The sequence below is a fragment of the Ovis canadensis genome, chromosome 22 (assembly GCF_042477335.2).
Source record: "Ovis canadensis isolate MfBH-ARS-UI-01 breed Bighorn chromosome 22, ARS-UI_OviCan_v2, whole genome shotgun sequence".
NCBI classification, from domain to species: domain Eukaryota; kingdom Metazoa; phylum Chordata; class Mammalia; order Artiodactyla; family Bovidae; genus Ovis; species Ovis canadensis.
In genome coordinates this window covers 57,534,642-57,562,524 of record NC_091266.1, presented here as the reverse complement: position 1 = coordinate 57,562,524, position 27,883 = coordinate 57,534,642, and the positions used below count along the sequence as shown (strand labels likewise).

The 27,883-nt window shown below is 48.0% G+C and overlaps 1 protein-coding gene across 1 annotated transcript in view; it reads right to left on the bottom strand.

Annotated features, from left to right (window-relative positions):
• The window catches only part of HTRA1 (HtrA serine peptidase 1), a 59,833-nt gene that overhangs the window by 21,446 nt on the left and 10,504 nt on the right, over positions 1-27,883 (bottom strand). Inside the window, exons 2-3 of the mRNA XM_069567592.1 lie at positions 6,527-6,626; positions 5,892-6,096 (exon numbers count right to left, since the gene is read on the bottom strand). Of these exons, the coding sequence (XP_069423693.1) occupies positions 5,892-6,096; positions 6,527-6,626 (305 nt within the window). The remainder of the gene's footprint in view (positions 1-5,891; positions 6,097-6,526; positions 6,627-27,883) is intronic.

Sequence of the window (27,883 nt, the reverse complement as noted above, 5' to 3'; positions counted from 1 at the left end):
AGAAGCAAAATACCAGGGTAGCTATGGTACTGGGAGCCGCATTCCAGCCCCTGGTTACTTTACGAGGGTGAGTGACAGACTCCAGAAGACGGGGAGCCGGTCCAGCCCGAGCCCTGTGTTATCTGATTCACTTTTGGACAAGCTCGGGCGGCTGAGTCAGCGCCTTCTGACAATCAGGTTGTCTGAGGAGAACTGGCTGGAGGCGGGGGTGGGGGCGGGAAGGGGCATGAGTCACGCCTGCACCCGCCGCTCCCCTCTCTTGCCACCGTTCCCGGGTCACCTGGACCCTCCTCGCTCCAAGAAGTCGGGGCAGGTCTCCACCAGCGGGCCAGGCTCTGAGAGACACGCCTGGAGAGAGACCAGAGCTGCTCAGCAGCTCCTGAGACTCGGGGGTGAAGGGTCTGGGACCCTCACTCTCCCAGAGCCATCCGGGTTCCACATTTCACAGTCCGGGGGTGGGAGCGGTCAGCTCTTCTGGCCCCAGCAGCCAGCTCAGAAGGAAAAGGACCCTCTGCCCACAGAGCAGCCCCCCAAGCCCAGAGGGGTCACCCTCAGCCACTTCAAACAGCAGTAGGTGGCATCTGGCCCAAAGATGGTGGCGGACGGTTGCAGGCCTGGCCTGGAGGTGCAGGGAGAAAACCATTTCACAAGACAGGACAAGCCCACTTCCAAATATCCCCTGGGGGTGCTGGCGTCAGGGAGAAGTGCCCACAGAAAACCTCACTGCTCCCAGGGCTCTGAATGACCAAGGACCACAGAGCTCCCAGGGCCCGGCAAGGCCACACGTTGTCCCAGCTCCAGGAATCAGACGAACACTGGCCTCGTGTAGTCTGGGGTGGAGTCGGAGGTGTTGCTCTGCAGCCTGCCTGCTGCGTGGTCACCTCCACCTCTGAAAGCGGGGAGCAGCCACTGCGGGAACCCCAGCACCTTCCAGCCCTCCACCCCACCCCCCAAGCCCACAAGCAGCCAGCCTTGCCTCCTCTGAGCAGAGGACTCTGAATTCATCCTGTGCGCATGGCTGTTGAGCCCCTACAAGAAGACAAGTGACTAAGACGGCTGTGGCCCTCATACCCCAGCAGCAGAGAGAAACTGGAATCCACAAGTAAACACGACACCTGGGAGGGAAATAAGAACAGTGACGTGAGATCCCCTCTGGGGTTTTGCATCCCCAGAGTGAGGAGAGGAGAGAGCGACATGGACCCTCCCTGGGTGGGTGTCAGGGAAGGACTGTCGGGGGCCGAATTTAACCTGAGGCCTGAAGGACTGGGGGCTTCCCAGTGGCTCAGCGGTAAAGAATCGGCCTGCAATGCAGGAGCCACAGGAGCCACAGGTTCAATCCCTGGGTCTGGAAGATCCCTGGAGGAGGCCATGGCAACCCACTCCAGTATTCTTGCCTAGAGAATCCCCATGGAGCCTGGCAGGCTACAGTCTGTTTGGTCGTGAAGAGTTGTACGTGACTGTAGCGACTTAGCACGCACGCAAGCTGAAGGACCAGAAGGCCACCTATGGAGGAGCTGGAAGGGGCTACACCCCAGGGAAGGTAAAACCAGGGCCCCTAGAGAACAGCCCTGCTTTCTGGGAGGCGGTGGGGGTGTGGAGTAGTGGGGGGTTAGCAGAATGGGGGATGTGTAGAGAGAAGAGTACAGAGGGGAAAATGGGACCCCCAACTGGGTACACCTTTAAATCTCTGGTTAAGTAAGATTTCTCCATAAGCACAGAGTGTGAAGGGCTTTGTACAGGCAGATAGGACCTGATCTGAAAGTTGCAGTCCTGGGACAGGGTGGTGGGGGTGGGGGAGGTTGGGGGGTGGGCACAGATGCTTTTCCACTTCCTGTTTCCTAACCAACACAGCTGGAAAAACAGCTGCAACAAAAGTTACTTTCTTACCTTCTTCAGTATATCCCCAGTACTTATTTTTGTCCTTCACTCTGACCTAAAGAAACCAAATATATTTTTTTCTCTCTCTCTCTTTTCCTGAACTACTCAGCAAAAAAACGCTGCATGGACAAAACACGGCCTCTGGAGAAAAACATTTTTAAGTGTTCTGCACACACGGCCAGCGTCATGTTCAACACATTTTGGAATCCGTTTTTATCTGAGGCTGAACTAGTTTGCCCTCAAAGCTGCTTTCTATTAAACTGTTTGCAGGCACACTGTCCTTCCTTCCTGCAGCTGGCACCACCTCCCCAGCCCCGGGCGAATGCTGGCCCCCGTCCGTGGCCCCGAGGAAAGGGCAGTGGAAAGACATGTCTGGGCAGGCAGGCTGCCTTTGGAGGGGACACCCTCCTTCTCCAGCTTGGCGGGGGCAGCTGCCCTGTTCAGGGAGGTTCCCCCCAAAGGTTCTCCCCTGCTCAGACTCAGCAGGGGAAGTGAGTGCACACGAGCCCGCTCAGCAGTGAGGAGCAAAAATGCTCTTTGGTCACAAGCCCAGAAATGTCTCTGGCAAGCTCAAGCCCAGGCGGGTTTACAGAAGATGTGAGGGGGCCTTGAAGAATGAAAGGGAAAGTAGGCTGGCTGATCAGGCTCCTGAAAAGGCAGGAGCTCAGACAGCCCTGGGGTCCCCGGCGGCAGGGGCCATACCAGCTTCCCCGTCATTTTCCTGTGGTTGGCATCCAGTTCCTGCTCCAAGTGAAGGATCTGCTTGGTCTGATGGATCTTGTGTCCCTTGGCCCCAGGGGGGTTGCGGGGGTGTGCCATGACTGGTGCCCCCACAAGACTGTCTGGTGGGGGGCAGAAATAGATCCAGAAGGAGATGCTGGCCTCTGCGCCCAGAAGACGTGGGCAGTGACCACAGGTGTCCATAGTAATTTCCATTCATTAAAAGTGGCAGGAATAGCACACTCAGGAAGGAGGGTCTCAGTGTTATTGATGGAGAGCCTTTCACGTGAAATCCTGGCACTGGAGGAGGAAATGGGCCCACATTATAAGACACCAAGTTAGCCACTGGGCCGGCGCATGTGGGGGGCAGTCACCCCAGTTTCACTGGGTTATGAGCAAATAGCCCTGGGGAGAGTGAGCCATGACCTCAGATGGCAGGCGCCATTTGGAATGAGTTCGATCCTCAAGTTCAAGTTTTGCTGGATCTGTTCTGCCTCCTCTGAGATTCCCTGCTCTGTTTCTTGCTCCTGAGGTGACACAGTGCAAGGTAAGCTCACTGCCCCCCCAACCCCCATCCCCAGCACTGCAGACACATTTATAAAATCCTGCACTGGGGCACCATAGTCGTCACTGAATCAAGGGGCTCCTCCCAAACTGAGCCTCATTACAAACCAGTCCCTGCCCCCTCTCCTAAATAATCAATCCTCCGACTAAGGGAACAAAATGGAAACAGCTGGAAGAGATGTTTTCACTTTCCCCACTTCCAACTACTATCAGCAAAAAAAAAAAAAACAGTTCAGTCATTGGAAACCAGTCTCTTGTGTGGGTGTCTGCAATTTAATATCCTTTCATTTCCGATTCCATTTTGCAAAGCCACATTAGTTCGACTTTAAATTTTCAAGCTCCTTTTTCTGGGGCTAGAAACTCATCTCAAATAGCCTGCTGCTGGCAGGAAGGCTAGCCTCCCGGGAACAGCAAGAGCCAGGTCAGAAACACCCTGCAAAGCTGGTCCATCGAGATAATCCACATCCTGCTGGGACCTGCCAGGGATGACAGGAGAACCCGCTCTCCACCTAGGCTCAGAAGCTGAAAAGAATATCCCCCGGCCACAGCAGCTGCATGGGATGCTCCCACGAGTGCCAAACATGAAATTACTCAGCAGGAGCAGCTCATGCAGGGTCCAGACCAGCGCCCTGCCTGCAGAGAGAGCCCGCATGGCTGGCAGCCTCCCCAGGGCTGGGGGAGCTGAGTCCTGCGTGTGGCCACAGGATGTGCTATTCTGGCCAGCCTCCTTCCGGTGAGACTACCACATCCTGGACACCTTTCGAGCTGTATGATCCTACACCGGGGTGTGCCAGCCTCCCCGTGGGTTATTTAAAGCTGAGCCATCTCATCACACCAAAAGGTCAGGCTTCATCCCTCCGTGGCACTTGGGGAGCCTGGCAGGCTTGCCTGTGTGTACCCAGTCGCTTCAGCCATGGTCGACTCTTTGCGACCCTATGGACCACAGACGGCCAGGCTCCTTGGTTCATGGGACTCTCCAGACATGAATACCGGAGTGGGTTGCCATGCCCTCCTCTAAGGTGATCTTCCCGACCCAGGGATCCAAACCGCATCTCCTGTGGGAAGCCCTCTGTCCAGCTTAGGAGGCTATAATTTCACCACAGTATTAGCTATGTGGTCTCAGGCGGGTGACTTAAGCTCTCTGAATCCCTATTCCTTCCTATGTAAAATGGGAATGATAAAAGCCATTGACAGAACAGGTGAAAGTTATAAATGAAGGCAGAGCCTGGTCCAGTTTTGGAGCTTATCAAACAGAAGTTAGTATGACTATACTATGACCCATAAACACATTTTGAAAGAAGAGTTGTTACAGAAATCCCATGGTAACCTAACAGAAATAGTATGCAATCGAGACCTCTCTAGAGGTCAGTTACCTACGCTGGGCACAGGGCCTGTTTCTGCTCTGATCAACAGCACAAACGAAAACAGCCTGTGCTATTTCACCGTGGTCTGACTTCACAGCTCAGATCAGGTAAAAGACACAGACAGCCGGAAAAGAAGACCTCTCTGCCTCTCAGTTTATGACCTTCTCCTGGTCCAGAAACAAGATTCCAATCTATCCCTATTCCTCCTTCCAGATGAAGTCTGAAAAATGACAAAGTGTGGAAAAACCAGAAAATTCAATCTCACTAGGTACTTGCCGCTTAGCAAACCAAACCTCTGTTATCAACATACCAACAAGTGGGAACTGTTGATGGTCTGATAAAAACTGGACTTGATTTCAGCCAAGATTTTGGGCTTCCCAGGGGGCACTAACGGCAAAGAACCCGCCTGTCAAATGTAGGAGCTATAAGAGACACGGGTTCAATCCCTGGGTCAGGAAGATCCCCCGGAGGAGGGCATGGCAACCCACTCCAGTATTCTTGCCTGGAGAATCCCATGGACAGAGGAGCCTGGCGGGCTGCAGTCCATAGGGTCGCATAAAGTTGGACACAACTGAAGCAACTTAGCATGCACACATGAAGATTTTGCTAAACAAATCAACAGAACAAAAATGACTACAAGGAGAATATTTCAACAGAAAGCAAGCCATTTCCCAAACTGAGCTCTTTACATCTCAATTTAAAAAAAAAATTCTATGCTCAGATAGTTGTAGTTCAGAGTCACACTCTTGCAGGAGGGTCCTATGCACATCAGCATATGAAAAGCTTTGAGAAGTGCTATGAGGACAAAATCTATTAGCTTTAATTCAAGGTTTCCAAAACTTTTTTGAGTGTGAAATACTGTTTTAAAACACATCTAGTAACTTTGCAAAAGCCCAGTGTGGGAGACCTGGTTTGTTTTCAGAGTAGCTGTTTCCATGCTAATGATGGTTAACTTCAAAACCCAGTAAATTCTTTATACATGGTGAGCGCACGAAAGAACACAAATCTGTAGCAACAGTTGCCTGAGGGGTAGGAATGGAACGGAAACTCAGTATTCACTGCTTACCTACCCATTTCTTCATAAGCCTACTGCTTTGATAAAAATTTAGAACACTATTATTAAAACTCTGACCTTATAGCCTGCTTATTCAAGAAGCTTCCGTGCGATCCCACCCTTTCCCGACCCCAGGCCACACTCAGCATCTCCCAAATGCTCTCCTTTGATCCAGACCTAACTGGCTCCGTCCCACTTGAGAAACTCACAAAATCAGGGAGTTCTGGTGTGTCTTTTGAACTCTCCGGACTTAGCCAAGCGTCAGCCAAGGCACCTGAGAACTTGGTCCTGCAGGTGGGGAACACACCTACCTGGTGGTCAATTTTGATAAGGGCAATGTCCGCCTTCTCGTCCACATCTTTGATCTTGGCCTCATAGGTGGCGCCATTCTTCAGCTCGACTTTGACCCGATGCTTGTTGGTTACCACGTGGGCGTTTGTCACAATCAGTCCATCTTCGGACACGATGAATCCAGACCCACTGGCCACCGGCACTTCCCTCTTAGAAAAAGGAAGCCTAGAACCAAAAAGAGTACCTGGTTAAAGCTGAAACATTTAAAGTCAACCCTCTGACACACTGATGCATCAGTTCTATGACAGCAACAGACACTTATCACTAGCAATTGTTACTCTGCACAATGGCTTTATTAAACTTTAAAAGATAGTATGTTAGACTGACTTTTATTCACATCCCAAACTTCCACTTAGAAAATATTCTTAGGGAATCTCTTCAGAGCCGGAGGCTCCTAAAACATCTTAGAAGGGTCAAGAATGTAGATGTCAATAGGCAAACAGGAAAACATCCCAAGGGAGACGCTTATCTTCTTGTAGGACTGTATTCAGTGACACTCTAAAGTGTCTCAGAAATAGCTCTGATGTTTTGCTTATGGCAGCAGTTTTGGTGGGAGCTTCAGAGACTGGGGGAAAAAAAGGAAGGTGCTCTTTACTTGCGAAACAGTTCGATGTGAACCACGGCAGGAGCTATCTTCTCCACGACATCGGCAATAAAGTTGTATTTATGGCGCAGACTGTTGGGATCTTCCTGACCTAAGAACAGAAACAAAGGCAAGACACTTAAAGATCCTGTGCTCTGTGTTGTGGGTCAGAAGAACTAAAAAAGGAGGGTGAAGACAAGATCCCAGACCTGGGCTCACAGACAAAGATCTTTCCAGCACTTGAGGGAATTCCCACTCACATGCGTCTGTGCTGAGTCACTTGAGTCGTGTCTGACTCTTGGCTCTTGACGATCCTATGAACTGTACCCCACCAGTCTCCTCTGTCCATGGGATTCTCCAGGCAAGAATACTGGAGTGGGTTGCCATGCCCTCCTTCAGGGGATCTTGCCAACCCAGGGATTGAACCCGTATCTCCTACGGCTCCTGCATTGCAGGTGGATTCATTACCACTGAGCCACCAGGGAAGCCCCAGATGAGGCAGCAACACCCACCAAAGATGACCTGCTTGCTTGGCTTCCCTGGTCTCAACTATTTCATCACAAAAACGTGGACCCAGAGGCATCAGCAGATACCTGGGCCCACCTCCAACAGCGGGTGGCCCAAGGGTCACCTTGACATACCATCCACCAGTGTCCCTTCCCAGACTCCCCCAGAACCACACAGCAGCCCTTCTCAGCATACCACCACCGTCGAGGGGAGGGTTGAAGCTGTTTCTGATGAGATGCCCATCAGATGTTAGAGACTGAAGAGGCTACTATGAAAAAGCACTAAGGCAAAGGCACAGATAGTGTCTTCCCCTCTGTCCCCGCAGCAGTTTTCCATCTTAATCATTCACTCCACTCCTCCCACCCCAAGACATCCCAGGCCAAAAGATGCCTTGATTCTACTGGGGGGAAAAAAGGGAAAAATCCAATGACCAAAATTCTCTGTGTAAATATATGCACTATAATTAGGGAATCCCCATACCGTGGGCATTTACAAAGCCACTTTCAGACAAAGCTATCACAGATCCCACATACGGTTTCGAGGAAGGCAAGAAGTTAGTTGCCACCAACCCAATGCACGCACCCACAGCACCTGACTCAGAAATGAGCTACTGGAGACTCAGGGTACCGAGTCCCCATTCTGTGGGTACCTGAGTGGCAGAGGCAGTCTGAGCCTCTTACTTTGACCCCAAACCTGTGCCACCTGGTCATACCCCTAGTCTCTCTGCTTGGATGGCAGAGGGGGTCCAGGTCAGTCTGCAGCCAAGAATCCCACACCCTGCCTTCCCCTCCTCTCTGCCTCAGCCGTGAGTCTAGCTCAGGGCTGCACCCAGCACTCTGCCAGCCGCATTGCCACCCAGCCCGGGGAGAGGGGACTCACAGGGAGATTCCAGAAACCTACAAAGAAATTTGCCAGAGAAATCTAAAAATTTGTAAATGGGGCTGGTTGTGTCTTTTCGTATTACATCTTGGTAGTAATTCATTTTTAGCATATGCTATGAACATATTGATCCATGATGGGTAGGAAATAACAAGGGAAGAAACCCTGATCCTTCACCACAGATGGTCTGAGAGGCCCTGGTCTGCCTCTCTGCCCATTCACACAGTGGGGTTCGCAAGAAGCCTGAAGTTTCAAAGGAAACCATTGGCCTGCAAAACTGCCGCTCACGAACAAAGGGTCTGTGCGGCCCACCCCCAACACACACACACGCACACACACACTAAAACCCACACCTACACTTACACATTCATGAATACATGCTCACACACACATATACACACACTCACTCTCATACTCATGAGCATACATACACACACACTCACATGTACACACATACACACACATATAAAGACATCCACGCACCCTCATGCACACACATATATCCAAAACTCCATCTGACTCTTACTGAAACACAGCTTCATATACACACACTCTCTTACATTCTCACATAGACCCAGTTACGTTCACATATACCCACATACATGCACTCCTACACTACATACACACAGAATGCCTCCACGCCTGGGGCACAGCCATGGCTCCAGGCTGTGAAACCTGTGACATTCTCAAGTCCTCTATGGCTCTCGGAACTGTATATCCACAGGCATCCCCAGTGGCTGTGTGACCCCACCAGGGACCTCAGTTCTCAGCTCTATACTCCTGGGCACAGGGACATCTTGGGGACCAGCCTGCCTCTCCCAACTTTCCTTCCTGGAAGTGAGAGACCATCAAAAACCAAAGGGCCCCTCTCTGTCCCAGCTCCTGGACTCTGCACTGCTTTATTTCAGGACTGGAATCCACTCCCCTTCTGCACAGCTTGATTTTTCTAAGGTACAGGAAAAGGTCTGCAACTACTAGGCAAGATTAACTAACTCAGCATATTTACAGTAGCATCATTTTGGTTTTCAGGGCCCTTTCATATTATACTATCAGAAAACCTTCCCTCATGATCCCCTCGGAGAAGGCAATGGCACCCCACTCTAGTACTCTTGCCTGGAAAATCCCATGGACACAGCAGCCTGGTGGGCTGCAGTCTATGGGGTCGCAAAGAGTCAGACACGACTGAGCGACTTCACTTTCACTTTTCACTTCCATGCATTGGAGAAGGAAATGGCAACCCATTCCAGTGTTCTTGCCTGGAGAATCCCAGGGACAGGGGAGCCTGGTGGGCTGCCGTCTATGGGGTTGCACAGAGTCGGACACGACTGAAGCGCCTTAGCAGCAGCAGCAGCATGATCCCCTTTCTGTGGAAGAGGAAAATTGGATATTGTTCCCATGTGCTTTAGAACTGTGGTGCTAGAGAAGACTCTTGACAGTCCCTTGGACTACAAGGAGATCAAACCAGTCCATCCTAAAGGAAATCAACCCTGAATACACACTGGAAGGGCTGACACTGAAGCTCCAATACTTTGGCCACCTGATGTGAAAAGCTGACTTGTTGGAAAAGATCTGGATGCTGGGAAAGATAGCAGGCAGGAGGAGAAGGGGTTGACAGAGGATGAGATGGTTGGATGGCATCACCGACTCAATGGACATGAGTTTGAGCAAGCTCCAGGAGATGGTGAAGGACAGGGAAGCCTGGCAAGCTGCAGTCCATGGGGGTCACAAAGAGTCAGACAAAACTGAGCAGCTGAACAACAACAACAACCTTTAGAGAAACTGAGGCTCACAGACAATAAATGACTTCTACATAGACACTAAATATCCTTCACAGAGTGTATGAATCACAAAAAAAACCCGAGCAAAAATACATTTCCAGCCCCAAACATATCTGCTGTCCTCCCAGGATTCCAGGTAGTTGTGGTGACTTAACTGGTGAGTCTCTCCAAGTTCTCCAATGGGAGAAATAAATAAGGGGATAGAAACATTCCTCCCCTACTCAGAACCTGGCAAACATCACCCAGAGACAGCTGTAAACAAGTACCTCTGGGCTTCCTTGGACCTGCTCCCTGGGAAAGGCCGAGAGAAGGCTTAACTCCAACAAGACCTGCAGCCCCAGGGAAGAGTGGAGATTCTGAGAACCTCACAAGAAGGACAGTTACTAAAGCCCTGCCACTAAAAATCATCCCCCTGCTTCCTCTTTCTACTTCCCACAAAGGCCTGGGAGAATCTGCCCACATCAGGGATGAAAATGAGCATGGGTTTTTCCAGCTAAAATGAGAAGCAGTTGCTTTCTCACACCCACTAGAGAAAGGGGCTCCAGGGTCTATCCACCTGGGACAGCAACGTGGGAGAGCAGTGTCCAGAGCTAGCTTGGACACCAGAAGGCCCGGGTTCCAGCCACAGCCTACTGGGTGGTCTCCATTTCCCCGTCTGTAAAATGGGGCCAATTACCTCTAGAATGAGCTGTGAAGTCTATTCCCACTCCAACATTCTATGATCTAATCCCTGTCTCTCCCTCTCATTCCAACATGCTACAGCAAGAGAAAGAGATAGTGGAATCTGAGATTGGGCACAGTTCAGTTCAGTTCAGTCACTCAGTCGTGTCTGACTCTTTGCAACCCCATGAATCCCAGCACGCCAGGCCTCCCTGTCCATCACCAACTCCTGGAGTTTACCCAAACTCATGTCCATCAAGTCAGTGATGCCATTCAGCCTTCTCATCCTCTGTCATCCCCTTCTCCTCCTGCCCCAATCCCTCCCAGCATCAGGGTTTTTTCCAATGAGTCAACTCTTCGCATAAGCTGGACAAAGTACTGGAGTTTCAGCTTCAGCATCAGAGGACTCGCCTAATTCTGCAGATGAGTAAACAGAACACAGGGGCAGTGGGAACACAGACCACACTGAGAAGCCCAAGGGACAAGTTTTAATTGTGCAGCTTAGATGAAAATGCAACAAGTTACCTCTATTATCATTGGTGGATCCGTGTCAATGGGAGAAATAAATAGAGCAGAAACAACTGAACCAAAGCAGAATCAACCAGTAGTCCAAAGATGGGCAAAACGTCAAGCCAAAGAAGTGTTTGCCTTCTCCAAACACAGTTTTCAAATGAGGAATAAAAGGGTCGCTGCACTCAATATGCCAGCAAATTTGGAAAACTCAGCAGTGGCCACAGGACTGGAAAAGGTCAGTTTTCATTCCAATCCCAAAGAAAGGCAATGCCAAAGAATGCTCAAACCACCACACAATTGCACTCATCTCACACGCTAGTAAAGCAATGCTCAAAATTCTCCAAGCCAGGCTTCAGCAATACATGAACCGTGAACTTTGAGATGTTCAAGCTGTTTTTAGAAAAGGCAAAGGAACCAGAGATCAAATTGCCAACATCCGCTGGATCATCAAAAAAGCAAGAGAGTTCCAGAAAAACATCTATTTCTGCTTTATTGACTATGCCAAAGCCTTTGACTGTGTGGATCACAATAAACTGTGGAAAATTCTAAAAGAGATGGGAATAGCAGACCACCTGACCTGCCTCTTGAGAAACCTATATGCAGGTCAGGAAGCAACAGTTAGAACTGGACATGGAACAACAGACTGGTCCCAAATAGGAAAAGGAGTATGTCAAGGCTGTATATTGTCACCCTGCTTATTTAACTTCTATGCAGAGTACATCATGAGAAACGCTGGGCTGGAAGAAACACAAGCTGGAATCAAGATTGCCGGGAGAAATATCAATAACCTCAGATATGCAGATGACACCACCCTTATGGCAGAAAGTGAAGAGGAACTAAAAAGCCTCTTGATGAAGGTGAAAGAAGAGAGTAAAAAAGTTGGCCTAAAGCTCAACATTCAGAAAATGAAGATCATGGCATCTGGTCCCATCACTTAATGGGAAATAGATGGGGAAACAGTGGAAAAAGTGTCAGACTTTATTTTTGGGGGGTTCCAAAATCACTGCAGATGGTGACTGCAGCCATGAAATTTAAAGACGCTTACTCCTTGGAAGAAAAGTTATAACCAACCTAGATAGCACACTGAAAAGCAGAGACATTACTTTGCCAACAAAGGTCCATCTAGTCAAGGCTATGGTTTTTCCAGTAGTCATGTATGGATGTGAGAGTTGGATTGTGAAGAAAGCTGAGCATTGAAGAATTGATGCTTTTGAACTGTGGTGTTGGAAAAGATTCTTGAGGGTCCCTTGGACTGCAAGGAGATCCAACCAGTCCATTCTGAAGGAGATCAGCCCTGGGATTTCTTTGGAGGGAATGATGCTGAAGCTGAAACTCCAGTACTTTGGCCACCTCATGCAAAGAGTTGACTCATTGGAAAAGACTCTGATGCTGGGAGGGATTGGGGGCAGGAGGAGAAGGGGACGACAGAGGATGAGATGGCTGGATGGCATCACTGACTCGATGGACGTGAGTCTGACTGAACTCTGGGATTTGATGATGGACAGGGAGCCCTGGAGTGCTGGGACTCATGGGGTCGCTAAGAGCTGGACACGACTGAGCAACTGAACTGAACTGAAGAGCAGCTTGACTCGGTGTTAGAGTCTGTTTCCATTTAAAAGTTGTCCATCAAACTAGAGGAAGCTGCTGCTGCTGCCTCATGGTCTTTAGAAACCCTGGTTGGCCCCATCTGCTGTGATTTCAACTGTGAGTCAACCACCTTCCTCCCAGAGGGGTCAGTTTGGGTGGAGAATTCCAGAGATGGACCTGTCTCTGCCATGACCCACTCTCTGAGTGATGGAGACAGACAGAGGCCTGGGGCATCCAAGCCAGTCAGCATGGGGAGGATGGGTCACAGCACCAGCTCTGGTCTCAGAAGGATCAGAGTGAGACATCTGGTCCAGGACTTCCTGGCTGTGTGACCTTAGGCGGAAGGCTCCTCCAAGTCTTATCTGGTGGTCTAGTTGCTAAGTTGTGTCTTCACTCTGACTCTTGTGACCTCATGGACTGTATAGCCCTCCAGAGACCTCTGTCCATGGGATTTTTCAGGCAAGGATACTAGAGTAGGGTGCCATTTCCTTCTCCAGGGGATCTTTCTGACCTGCACCCCGGTCTCCTGCACTGCAGGAGGATTCTTTACCAACTAAGCTACCAGCAAAGCCCATCTACTTCCGTGTGTGTGTGATTTTTTATTTCAAAGATTTTTTTTGATGTAGACCATTTTTCAAAAGTCTTTATTGAATTTGTTATAATATTGCTTCTGTTTTATGTTTTGGGGGTTTTTTTGGCCCCAAGGCATGTGAGATCTTAGCTCCCCAATGAGGGACTGACTGGCACCCCATGCATTGGGAAGTAAAGTCTTAACCACTTGACCGCCAAGGAAGTCTCCTACTTCCAAGTGTTTTTGTCACTGACTTTATGAGCTACTGTGTACGATAAAGTGCTTGGCCAAGTTACAGCACAGCTTAAAAATAAAAAAAAATTTTTTAAAGAACTGGCAGAGGTGCTCAGTAGGCAGCTCCAGACAGGGTTGAGCACCAATTACCTCTGCAGCACAGCAGAAAAGTAAAGAGAGAGGTGAATATGTCCAGAGAACCCCTCTCCCAACCTCGGCAAATTTGTGTATGTCTTAGGAGACTCCTCCTAACAGGGCCATTACGGCCACCAGCGCAGAGGCAGAGAGCAAAGGGAAACGGTGTGGTAAGCCAGTTTTTCTGGCTTTGATGTGTACCTCCATTCCCCAGCTTGTAAGAGCGCCCCATAGCCACTGCAGAGCTAGATGAGAGCTGGGTCAGCAGAACAGCCTCACCTGAACCGAAGCCCAGTTGCACTCTCAGATTCCCCTGGAGCAACCAAGCTGCCCCAGAAGACAAATATAACTCCCTCTGCAAAGTGAGGGCCTTGTTTAATTAGGCCAGAACTGACATGGCAGAAGGTAATGACAAGCAGAGTCAAGACCTGGAACTTCTAGCTGCTCCCTTATCACAGAAAGCTAGAATTGGCTGGCATTCAGTAATGGCCAGCCATTTATAAAAAGCTGGCAACTCAGAAGCATGAAAGTAAGGTATTATCTACATTCCTGATTAATGTAAAAAAGATAAAAGACAAAAAATGGCCAACGTACAGAGTCCAAAAGGGAGCATCACTACAGATCCTACAGACATTAAAAGTATGATAAGGAAATATCATGAACAAAATCATGCACATAAATTCTACAGCTCAGATAAAATGGACAGATTTTTTTAAGCCATAATCTATCAACACTCACTCAAGAAGATACTGATAATCCAAACAACAGTATATCTAGTAAAAAAAAAAAATTATATCTGTAGTTAAAAACTTTTCCACAAAGAAAATGTCAGGCCCATAGGACTTCATTGGTGCATTCCACCAAACATTTAAGGAAAAAACAATACTAACATTTCACAAACTTTCTCCAAAAACTGAAGAAGGAAACTACTATCCAACTTATTTTATGAACTCAACATTACTCTAATATAAAAGCCAACAATATCATAAGAAAATTATAGGCTAATATCCAATATGAACATAGACTAGTATTAGTTGCTCAGTCATGTCCCAATTTTGCAACCCCATGGACTGTGGCCCACCAGGTTCCTATGTCCATGGGATTCTCCAAGCAAAGATACTGGAGTGGGTTGCCATGCCCTTCTCCAGAGGATCTTCCCAACATAAGGATCAGACCCAGGTCTCAGGTATTATGAGTATTCTGAGCCACAAGGGAAGCCTGAACAGAGACTAAATGTCCTTAAATTTTTTAACAAATAGAATTTATCAATATAATAAAAAGGATACCATATCATGATTAAGTGAGGCTTATCCAAGGAAAGGATAAATACAGTTGGCGTAACATCTGAAAATCAAGCAATGTAATTCACTATTCAGTTCAGTTCGGTTGCTCAGTCATGCCCGACTTTTTGCAACTCCACATATTAACATATTAAAAAAGAAAACCTAAACAATCATCTCAATAGATACAAAAAAAAGACTCTACAAAATTGAATATCCATTCATGATTAAAAAATTAAAACCAACCTCAGCAAACTAGAACTAAAAGAGACTTTCCTCAATTTGACAAAAGGTATCAAAACAAAAACCCCTAAAACTAACATCATACTTAATGGTGAAAAAATAGATGCTATGCAAGAGACACAGGTTCTATCTCTGGGTCTAGAAGATCCCCTGGAGAAGGAAATGGCAACCTGCTCCAATGTTCTTGCCTGGAAAATTCCATGGACAAAGGAGCCTGGGAGGTTACCATCCATGGAGTTTCAAAGAATGGGACATGACTGAGTGACTAAGCATAGCACACACAGCTAAAAATGAGAACAAGGCAAAGGCATCTATTCAATATTTTATTAAAGTCTTAGAATAATTAATTAGAAAAATAAATTTAAAGGCATAGAGATTGGAAAGGAGAACATAGGACTGTCTCTATTTGCAGATGACATTAAGGGTCTACAAAAAAAAAGAATCTATAAATATATTACCTAGAATAAGAGAGTTTATCAACATCACAGGGTAACACGTCAATATGTACAATTAATTGTATCTCTATGCATTATCAGTACACAACTGGAAACTGAAAATTTTTAAAATATCAATTATAACACCACCAAAAATATTAAATACTTGGGTGCTGTGCTTCGTCACTCAGTCATGTCCAACTCTTTGAGACCCCCATGGACTGTAGCCCACCAGGCTCCTCCATCCATGGAGTTTTCCAGGCAAGAATACTGGAGCAGGTTGCCATTTCCTTCTCTGGGGGATGACTCTGACTCAGGATTGAACTCATGTCTCTTGCATCTCCTGCATCTCCTGCATTGGCAGGCAGGTTTTTTACCACTAGCACCACCTGGGAAGCCCATTAAATACTTAGGAAAATGTTTAATAAAATATGTGCAAGACCTGTACACCAAAAGCTGCAAAGCACTGCTGAAATAAAGAAAATGTAAATAAATGGACAGAGGCATCACATTGTGTCAGAGGACTCCCTCTTATTAAGCTATCAATTCTCCCAAAATTGATCTATGGCCCAGGTTTGATCCCTGGTCAGGGAACTAGATCCCACATACCTCAACATAGTCCCAATGAAAAACCCCAGCAGGAAATTTTGCAGAAACTGACAAGTTATTTCTAAAATTTATGTGCAAAGAAAAGAATGCAGGATATAAAGATGACTCTCGAAAAGAGAGAACTGAAAGGTTCACTACGTGATTTTATTTCAAACAGAAAAATTTCCAATAACTAAGATTAGCAGAACGATGTCATGACATTTTACAAAGATGGAGCTTTCCACTTACCTAGTAAATATTTATCATTACTGATTTTAACACAACCAATGACCCATTAAGAGTAGCCATTTCCTATAGTTCTATGAGTTTTAAAATAGATTCCCATCCAAAGATAATAAATGATTCATCTTTCCTCTTTATAAACCACTGCTGCTGCTGCTGCTAAGTCACTTCAGTCGTGTCCGACTCTGTGCGACTCCATAGACAGCAGCCCACCAGGCTCCCCCGTCCCTGGGATTCTCAAGGCAAGAACACTGGAGTGGGTTGCCATTTCCTTTTCCAATGCACGAAAGTAAAGAGTGAAAGTGAAGTCGCTCCTAGCGACTCCTAGCGACTCCATGGACTGCAGCCTACCAGGCTCCTGCGTCCATAGGATTTTCCAGGCAAGAGTACTGGAGTGGGGTGCCATTGCCTTCTATTAGTCACGCACAAAACTCCGCAAATGTTGCTTCCTTGGAACCCTCATCTCTGGGGTTTTACAAGTAATACTTCTTAACTATTTTCAACAACATCCTAATAGGAGGAGAGGGAAATGCACACATACTGTTGATAAGTTCCAATGTTTATTATCAAAATTAGAATAACAGGGACTTCCCTGCTGGTCCAGTGGCTAAGACTGCATGATCTCAATGCTAGAGGCCCAGGTTTGATCAGGGAACTAGATCCCACAAAGCTCAACAAAGAGTAACGATCCCCTGTGCCACAATTAAGACCTGGCACAGCCAAATAAATATTTTTGTAAAAAAAAAAAATTAGAATAGCAGACACTTCCATTATAAAGCGCTTACTGAAAAAAGGCCAGGCAGTAATTTAAGTATTTGACATACGTTATCACATTGAAGTTATCACACTGGCTGCAGTGAAAATGAAAATCGCATTGAGGGGGCTATGAATCAAAGGACAGACTTTTATCTGTGTTTCTCTCCAAAGATTTGACACACAACTGCACATGCGCTTTAAATACATTAAAACATGTGCTTCTTTCATCTTTAAGGCAAAACAGTCAGGTAAAGATAAGGTGTGAAGCAGGAAGCAATCTTTCCAATCCTAATGCATTCATTCTCAAACTCAGCCCAGAGACACCCCAGAGTGTCATAGCAAACTCCCAGGATATTTCAAGTTTCCTGGGAAAACACTGTTGGACACCTTGAGAACAAGCTCTCGGCAGTTCACAATCTCAAAATCAGATTGCATTACATTTTTTCAGCCATTCCGTACGTTTGTGAATCTGGATGTCGGGTGGTGGTGGTCTCTGTGATTAAAAGCAAGTACCATACAAAAATCAATGTTGAATTGGAAATGGGTGGAACTGTCCAATCTGAATCTAAGATTTGAGAGGCTGTGTGGCTCCCAGTGAGTGTGCATAGATCATTTGTATTAATTTTGTAAGTAACTGTGGAGAGTGACTAATAAAATTAAAATGTCGTTTTTCTTTCTTGTGTATTTGGCTGTGCTGGGTCTTAGTTGGGGTACTCGGGATCTTGGCGATCTTCGTTGCAGCCTGCGGCATCTTTAGTTGCAGCATGCAAACTCTTAGTTGTGGCATGTGGGACCTAATTCCCCTGAGCAGGGATCAAACCCAAGCTCTCTGCACTGGGAGGGCAGAGTCTTAGCCACTGGACCACCAGGGAAGTCCCTCTTTCTTTTCCTTTTTTTGTCAAATGACTACTATGCTACAAGGACACAAAAACTTATGAAGTTGTTTCGACCTAACTATCAGATAAATGGAACTGTCAGCTCCTTTTGGCCTAGTGTTGTTGTTCAGTCACTCTGTCCTGTCCGACCCTTTGTGACCCGGTGGACTACAGCACACCAAGCTTCCCTGTCCTTCACCATCTTCTGGAGCTTGCTCAAACTCATGTCCATTGAGTCAGTGATGCCATCCCACCATCTCATTCTCTGTCTCCCCTCCTCCTCCCACCTTCAATCTTTCCCAGCATCAGGGTCTTTTCTAATGAGTTGGTTCTTCACATCATGTGGCCAAAGTACTGGAGCTTCAGCTTCAGCATCAGCCCTTCTAATGAATAGTCAGGGTTGATTTCCTTTAGGATTGACTGGTTGGATCTCCTTGCTGTCCCAGGGACTCTCAAGAGTCTTCTCCAACACCACAGTTCAAATGCATCAATTCTTCGGCATTCAGCCTTCTTTACCGTCCAACTCTCACATCCATACATGACTGCTGGAAAAACCATAGCTTTGACTAGGTGGACCTTTGTTGGCAAAGTAATGTCTCTGCTTTTTAATACGCTGTCATAGCTTTTCTTCCAAGGAGCAAGCATCCTTTAATTTCGTGGCTGCAGTCACCATCTGCAGTGATTTTGGAGCAATTACTAAGACACCCAGTGTCCACAAACCATGAAACTATGGGAACCTCAGCCTGGTCTCCTGGGCTCTCTCCAGTGGATAATGCTGCAGTCCAGCACAGCTACAATAATCAAAGTAGAAGAAGATTTATAGGGAAGGTAGACAAGGTTTTGGCCTAGAGCCTGCATTTGACCCATGAGGGCCCTAGCAAAGCATTCAGTTGTCAAAAGCTTCTGGAAAATCTGCAGAAGTGAAATATTTAAACTGCAGTTGGTTAAAACCTTGTCTCCTTCACTCTGTCATCTCCCATCCTGTCAGAGTGCTGGACATTCAGGGATATGGCTACAGGGAAAGTAAATCTAGAAGGATCATTTTTCCTCAGGTTTAATTAATAAATACAGCTAGGTGCTTTGAAGTCACTTCTGTGTCTGTTATCTACCCTAGGACAGAAATGGCTTGCAGGGGGACTTCCCTAGTGGTCCAGTGGTTAAGACTCTGTGCTTCCAATGCAGCGGGTTCGGGTTAGATCCCTGGTCAAGGAACTAGGGATCCCACATGCCAGGAGGCCAAAAAATAAAATAAAAATAAGTAAAATTTTTTTTAAAAAATAACAATTTTTAAAAATTTCAAAAAGAGACGGTTTCCTGGGAAAGACAAGAAGACCAAGCTGGACTCCAACCCCAGAACATTCCTGAATGAGAAACACAAAAAGCACTAAACCCACCCCTGTCTCGGGGCCACAGGCTGGGTTATCACTTCCCAGCTCTCCACCCTACACTCAGCCTCCCAGGTGCATCTCCACACCTCCCAGAGTTTCCTCCGCACTTCCGAAACTTTTAAGAATCCCACTTGCACATTCTAATTCAGGCAGGTCAGTTTTCAACGTCTCCCGTCAGTAATTACCACTTGGGGTGCATGAAGTTACTGCAGGGCTCCTACAGCCATCCCCATCTCATCCACAGCTCCCTCCGTCACGTGGCTATGAGCCCCCAACTCTATCTCCCAAGATTCCTTAATGCACGCTCTCCACACGTGCAAACCTCTCACCAAGACTCCGAAAACACCACGCTCCACCCCATGTCTTGCATTCACACACACATTTTCCTTCCTGGCCAGCATACAGATTCTCCTCCCCAACAGCAAGTCAAATCCCACCCAGCTCTCAATCTTGGCAATAAATAGCAGCAACAAGAATACGACTATATATTTACGGAGCATCTACTATGCATGTGTCAAGCGCAAAGCTAGGCACTGAATACCCGTTCTCTCTAATTATCCCTGCAAGCCTGCAGGAGACTGTTACCCCCAATCTACAGAGACGGGGAGGCGGAAGATCACAGAAGTCAAGCACAATGCTCAAAGTTTCAGAGCTGGCGAGCAGCAGAGGCGGGAGGCCGACCCCATCTGTCTGGCTGCCTAGCTGGAGCTCTTTGCTCTGCCTCTGCGGTCTTTCACCCAGCCTCCAGCCCCCCGAGGCCCCTGCGGTTGTGGGAACCAGCTTCTCACTTCCAGGCCCAAGAACTCAGAGCCAGGATTTAGGATTAACAAGCCAACCTTCACTTCCAGCAAGAACAATCGCGCTTTCCAAATTCTCCACAGGGTTGATAAGTAGGGCTAATTTGGAAAACAGAACGCAGTGTATTCTAAGGAAAAGAAATAAATCCCCCTTTATTCAACAGGAACAGCATGTTCTCAAAATTCAAATCAGTTGCAGGAGCAGATTGGTCAAATCACTGGCATTTTAATGCCCTGTCCCACACTGAGAACCAGCTAGATAATTTGCAGAGCCCAGGGCAAAGGGAAAATGCAGGGACCCCTTGTTCCAAAATTATCAAGAACTCCAGGATGGTGAGCAGAGCATTAAGTTGGGAGTGGGGGTCCTTCTGAATAGATTACACACCCATGAAGCAGACCCTGCCTATATTCCAACCTCATCTGATTTAAAATCCAAAGTGCTTGTGAAGAGCTGAGAAGCATCAGTCGCTCCCTGATCTAGAGGCAGCGACAACACGGGGATCTCACTGTAAAGACTAAGAGGTGAATTCAGTCCACAACCAGTGGGCTTGGAAGAGAATCCTGAGCCTGGACAGTGTCTCAGTTTCAGCCCAGGGAAGCGATGAGCAGAGGGAACTGTGCCTGAGGATCTTTTCATGTAACTCGAGATAATGCCTTTCGGTGGTTTTAAAGCTGCTTCGTTTGCGGTCCTTTATCACCGGCAATAAAAAATTAAGACGGGCAGGAGTGATGGTCTCTAAGATATCCCAACCCTGTGAAAGCTCCAGACAACTAGGGAAATCCACCAAAACTTGAATTACAGACTACAACAACACTGCTTTGCTATGATGCCACTGCCCAGGACCTGCTGGAGACGACGCCTTCATCTGGCTGAGCCTAGGCAGACTCAGCCTGCCTAGGAGCTGAGGAAGCACCCCATGTGCTGGAAGGCAGGTCATCTCCCGTGATCCAAGCTGCCTGGCCCAGTTCACTCTCCACGAGGCAAACCGCACAGCCTCAGGCGAGCCCCTTAGGCCGAAGAGTCCTCCACTGTAAAATATGGAGGCTCAACTGGGGGGTTTCCAAGGTCCCTCCTGGCTCCACAGAGAAAGGGAAGAATTCATCTGTGATTTTTCACCTAACTTCTTCGACTTTAAATGCCACCAAATTTTGTCATGACAGTTCGTGCATGCTCAGTCGTGTCTGATTCTTTGTGATCCTATCGACGTAGCCCACCAGGCTCCTCTGTCCATGGGATTTTTCAGGCAAGAATACTGGAACAGATTGCCATTTCTTCTTCCAAGGGATCTTCCCGACCCAGGGACTGAACACATGTCTCCTGCATCTCCTGCATAGTCACAGACTTCCCTGATGGCTCAGTGGGTAAAGAATCTGGCTACGATGCTAGGAGATACAGGAGACACGGGTTCAATCCCTGGGTCGGGAAGATCCTCTCGAGGAAGAAATAGCAACCTACGCCAGTGTTCTTGTCTGAAAAATGCAATGGACAGAGGAGCCTGGTGGGCTATAGTCCATGGGATGACAAAGAGTCAGACATGACTGATCACAAGCTCACACAAAGACAGTCATACTTTAAAGACTGCTAATCATAGCACAGCCCAGTCCTGACAACTGACAGCATATAGGGGAAAGGAATACCAGATCACCTTACATGTCTTCTGAGAAACCTGTATGCAGGTCAAGAAGCAACAGTTACAACTGGACATGGAACAACTGACTGGTTCAAAATTGGGAAAGGAGTATGACAAGGCTATATACTGTCACCTTGCTTATTCAACTTCTATGTAGAGTAAATCTTGTGAAAGGCCAAGTTGGATTAATCACAAGCTGGAATCAAGATTGCCAGCAGAAACATCAACAACCTCGGATTTGTAGATGATAATACTCTAATGGGAGAAAGTGAAGAGGAACTAAAGAGCCTCTTGATGAGGGTGAAAGAAGAGAGTGAAAAAGTTGGCTTAAAACTCAAGATTCAGAAAACTAAGATCATGGCATCCAGTCCCATCACTTCATGGCAAACAGAAGGGGAAAAACTGGAATCAGTGACAGATTTTATTTTCTTGGGTTCCAAAATCACTGTAGATGGTGACTGTAGCCATGAAATTAAAAGACACTTGCTCCTTGGAAGGAAAGTTTCAACAAACCTAGACAGCGTATTAAAAAGCAGAGAGATCACCTTACCCACAAAGGTCCATATAGTCAAAGCTATGGTTTTTCTAGTAGTTATGTACAGATGTGAGAGTGGGACCACAAAGAAGACTAAGTGAGGAAGAAATGAGGCTTTCAAATTGTGGTGCTAGGAGAAGACTCTTGAGAGTCCCTTGGACTGCAAGGAAAGCAAACCAGTCAATCCTAAAGGAAATCAACCCTGAATAGTCATTGGAAGGACTGATGCTGAATCTGAAGCTCCAACTCTTTGGCCACCTGAGGCAAAGCACCAACTCATTGGAAAAGACCCTGATGCTGTTGGGAAAGACTGAAGGCAGGAGAAGGGGACAACAGAGGATGACATGGTTGGATAGCATCACTGACTCCATGGACATGAATCTGAGCAGAGATAGTGAAGGACAGGGAAGCCTGGCATTCTGCAGTCCGTGGGGTCACAAAGTGAGACACGACTCAGTGAGTTAACACCAACAAAGGGGAAAGGACAAAATAGGAAGACAGGAACTCAGACAAAATGATGGCTGGATTCGTCTGGGGTCTACTCGCCAAGGGGCTGTGGCAGACCAGTCAGGGCAGCCACTGTCCTGCACGGCTGGCTCTCCTGCACTTGACACAATCCCCTGAGCACTCTGGGTCCAGCCCTCTCTTCCTTGAGAGCACCTGGGCATAAGTGATCAAGTTCTTATTAAGGCAAGGGCATAAATCCATTGTACAGAGGTTGGAAATGAAAGCCAGTAGAAAACCTTTCCATTTTCGTTGGAAAGACCAGGAAGAGTAATTACCCCTGAGATGCCAGCTTGGACCCACCACTGCTCTCTGCCCAGAAGCCTTGGGAAATTTCTCTTGGCCACCAGCAGACACAGCCAGCCAGTCTCCCCTAGGCTCAGAAATGGTAAATAAAGGAGCAAGCACAGCAGGCTTGCAGTGGGTGTCAGGGAAAGTTTAAATAGCCTTAGGAACAGCTCAGTTGAGTAAGGGGTCAGGGATGCACTCCCCGCCTGTCATCAGCCACCCTACCCCAGTCAAAGCACCCCAAGAGGGTGCTCCCCATAGGAAGCCAGTCTCTGGAGCCCCCATCTTCCAAGGACCAGCCAAGATTCAGGCCTAGAAACCAGCGACCCTTCAGAATGCACTGCCAGCGGATGTATGCCCAAGGCTGTCCCCTTATTCATCTGTAGAGGGTCCCAGGGTCACATGTGAACATTTCTTTGTCCCTAGTAGGGCAAGATTAAAAGTAACTACGAAGAGGCTACTTGCTTGGTAAATAAATCCAGGCCCAAGCGCAGAAAGGACTCCTCATCCCCAGGAGGAAATTATCACTCACACACCATCCGCATGGGCCCAGTGGCCCAGTCTCATTGCTCAGCACCTTTACCACGAAGCCAAATGGAGCCTGGCAAGGCTGGGGAGGGGTGGGGGACAGGGATGTCGGGCATCATACTGCCCTGAGCCAAAGGAACCCCAGCCCCTGACGGAGCCAGAACAGACCCGAGAGAGGGAGAGGGCTGCCAGCCAAGGCAAGCCACTGGCACCGTGGAGAGACAGAAGCTGAAAGACTGAACTTTACCGTGAGCGACGAGCCCCGCCACGCCGCCCCCCACATCAGGACTTTGGATGGCAGGTGTCCACACCTCTGGCTGAGCGCGAGCACCCAGGGCCCCAGCTGGACCAGGTGTGTAGGCGCGTGGAGCCACACCGGGAGGCAGGCGGTTAAGTAACCTGACACCGCACAGCTGGGAGAGCAGCTGGTCCACACTCCGGGGAGGCACAAGGATGCTTTTCTCACTGAGCAAAGCTCTCTTTGTGAGGGTGCACGATGGATTGAGCGCTACCTCGAGGGGCACAGGAGGAGAAGGACTGGCCAGCTAAGGGGGAGAAGGAAGAGCAGGCAGGTGGCAGTTAAAGGAGCCGGGGTACCAGAGGAGCTCAGGACGCCTCCTCTTCTTCCACTGAGTTTGGACTACCTTCCCCCTGAGGGTCAGGAGAGACATTGACTTAAACAGGTTCCTAATGGATAATGACCTGGGATGTGAAAAGGGGATTGTTGTTTAGTTGCTGGGTGGTATCTGACTCTTTGCAACCCCATGGACTGTAGCCCACCAGACTCCTCCATCCATGGGATGCCCCAGGCGAGAATGCTGGAGTGGGTTGCCATTTCCTTCTCCAGGGGATCCTCCTGGACCAGGGGTCGAACCTATGTCTCCTGCACTGGCAGGTTAGTTCTTTACTGCTGAGGTACCTGGGAAGTCCGCAAAGGGGATGGGGCCTCCTTTTTGGCAGAGCACTTGCCTGGAGGAGAAGAAAAAAGCATCACCTAGCGAAGGTGGCAAAGATGCCCTGCCAGACTCATTTTCTCCATGTTTTCAGTTTGAGCAACTGCATTCTGTCTGCCCCGCTCCATCAGATTCCAAGGACATGTGTCAGCCACGGCTCCAACGTGGAGTCTGGCCCCGCACTGGTCTGGAGCATGGAGGCAGCAGAGACAGAAGCGAGACCTTGCACATTCCAGGAAATCAGACCCCCATTCTAATCAGTGCTGTGACTGCAAATTCCAGGGCAGAGGGGCCAGCGCAGCTAGGTTTCTCTGAGCCCTGCAGGGAAAACACACAGGAGGGAGACAGAAGCATCTCTTGACTGAGGCCAAGGCGGCCAACTGAGGTCTAAAATCCACCCGGAAATCCTGTACATCATCAGGGCCACTGTCTGCAAAACGTCAGGAAGCATGCAACAGAAAAAAGACACAGCTTTGGAACCTAGGGTCCTAGGGCCAAAGGCCCTAAGCCCCATTCTTGTGAAAAGAAACTGAATATTCACAGGTAGCAACTGTTTTTTGTTTTTGTTTTGTTTTTAATTCACAAAGGACCACTACACTCTCTCTTTTGCAGAGAAATATAAAAGCAAAATGGAGGAGGGTTACGTGTGACCCATTTTTCGGCTCCTACTGAATAAAGGAGGAAGATGGGGCGGAGCCGGGGAGCCTGGCCTCAATTTCCAGCCCGCACTGGCACTTTCAAGGCCTGGCAGCTCCTGGCTTTCCGGCACAGTCTCCCAGACGGCTCAGAGTGGGAAAAGCTCGCCTGACGCCAGACCTCAGACTGCAAACCCGTCCCCCACCTCCATGTGCCCTGAGAGAGTGCCTGTCTGCAGGGGCTGGGCCGAGGCTGCCACCAGTGATGCTGGAAAAGGCTCGGGCAGGTGAAGTGAAGAAGGAGAGAGACAACCCAAACAAGTCTAAGACAGCCTCCCCCGAGGAGGAACGGCTTTCAGGGGGCACCCAGCCAGCTGGCCAGTCAGCCATAAGCAAGGCCCAGTTCTCTGCAGTTTCAACTTTACTGGTAAAAGGTAAAAGGCCTTTTCTAGAACAATGCATCTATGTTTAAAGGTGCCTGTCATTGGTAATCGCTTTTCAGTCTCACTGGCAAAAAAGAAAAAAGTCCTCGCTTGCATACCCATGCTGAATGCTTGGGTTTGCTGGGTATTGTTGCCTTTCATAGTTGTTTTTTTTTTTCTGACCTGTTTGACGTATTAGTAAAAAAAAAAAAAAAAAAGAAAAAGAGTTTCCAATCCATTCCACCGCACAATTTCTTTTTTCAGAAGTCTCCTGAACACCCAGCATGATGTGTCTATTATTATCTTTGGGGAAACGGCTGACTGCTCAGCACAAAAACACTATTAACTTTCCTCCTGATAAGCATCTGGCTCCGGTCTTGACCTTCCCAGATTTCTCAGCCCGATTCTTTTCCTGCTCCAGCTCCTCCTGCTTGTTGTGTCTGAAGTGGCCAAGGCAGTTCAGGCTTCCGCGAAGCCTCCAGCCTCAAGCAGCAGGCTGGGAGGTGACCGGTCTGTCGATGAAGGGCCTGGGACACACTCCTGAGCTGTCAGCAGCCATCCTCCTGCAGGCCCTGATGGAGAGGGGTGGGCCCGGAACTTGGGGTTAGAAGATGGGGAAGTGTGGGGAAAAGGATGTGATGGTGAGCCAAGACCCTCCATTTGGGTAGGGACTATCCAGAGAGGTACCGCCTCTGCCCATTTGCTGATAGGCACTATCCTCGAGCTTCCCAGATGACTCCGTAGTAAAGAACCTACTTGCCAAGCAGGAGATGCAAGTTCAATGCCTGGATCGGGAAGATCCCCTGGAGGAGGGCATGGCAACCCACTCCAGTACTCTTGCCTGGGAAATCCCACGGACAGAGGAGCCTGGCGGGCAACAAAGGGGATCGCAAAGAGCTGGACATGACTTAGCGACTAAACAGTAAACCGTCTTCCGTTTAAGAGGAGGGGAGCTTGCAAAACTGAGACAAAACTCAGAAGAAATCTTTGGCTTAAGTGAGAAGCAAAAAGTGGGTCTTAAGACCCAAGATGAGCCACTTCCCTTCTCTGGGCCTCAGTTACCTCATCAGTAAGGTGAGGGGGATGACTAAACCATTTCCAACATCCTTTCCAGCTCCGGAAAAAATTATACGGTCTAATATATATGAAAAGTGCATTTCCTGATCTTTCCCTTTCAGTACGTAATTCCCATTCTTATAGAATATTCTTATTTTCCATCTTGGCTTTCTGCAGCCTGTGTTCCAGCTTCTTCTGGGCCGCCTCAGCTGTTTAGACTTTTAAAGTAATGTTTGGGGCTGGGATTAGGGAAACCCTAATCAGGAAGAGGGGATAAAATAAAAGTCTGGCCTTCCTATACTCACACAACAGAATATTATTTGGTCATAAAACAAGGTGAAGCACGGACACCCACAAGATGGATGAACCTTGAAAATATTACAGTCAGTGAAAGAAGGTAGTTACAAAGGACCACAAGTGTATGATTCCATTTATATGAAATGCCCAGAACACGAAAATCCATAGAGACAGAAAGCAGATTCATGGATCCGAGGGCAGAATTCTGGGAAGTATGGGGTGACTGCTAATGGGTACTGGGTTGCTTTTTGGAATGATGAAAGTATTCTAGAATTACACAGTGATGACAGTTGGCACTACTCTGTAAATACACTGATCTGTCTGCTTTAAAGGGGTGACTTTTATGGTAGGCGAATAATATCTCAGTAGAACTGCATTACAAAAGGGGAAAAGTCAGTTTCTTTTTACTTCTTTCTTGTGGCTACTGGAAACTTGTATTTTACATATGTGGCTCCTGTTGTATTTTGGTCTATGTGTAACCAAACATTCCAGTAAACATATTGTTCATTTTTCCAAACAAACACAAACAGTCTGGCCTCCTCCTGCATCCTGAACTGAGTCAGCATCTGGGAGACAGAGCAGAGAGCCCTGGGCTGGGCGTCCAGGGACTCAGAGCCTCTGTCACAGCCTGGTGTGTGACCTTGGGCTTTCACAGCCCCTTGCTGGTCCTGGCCCCGCAGGGAGAACACAAATGTTGGCCCACACAATCCCCATTAGGTCAGACAGCCCTAGTGGCTCAGACGGTAAAGCATCTGCCTGCAACGTGGGAGACCCAGCTTCGATCCCTGGGTTGGGAAGAACCCCTGGAAAAGGGGATGGCAATCCACTCCAGTCCTCTTGCCTGGAAGATTCCACCTATGGAGGAGCCTGGTGGGCTCATGGGGTCACAAAGAGTCAGGCACAACTGAGCAACTTCACTTTCTTTTCTTTCACGTTCAGCAGGTAAAATCAAATTTTAAAAGTTCTCATTCTACCCCAAACGTTATTTATCTCCTAAAAGCAGTCGACCTGGGAATAAAAGTCACGTAAAGACAGACCAGGTAATTTACTGA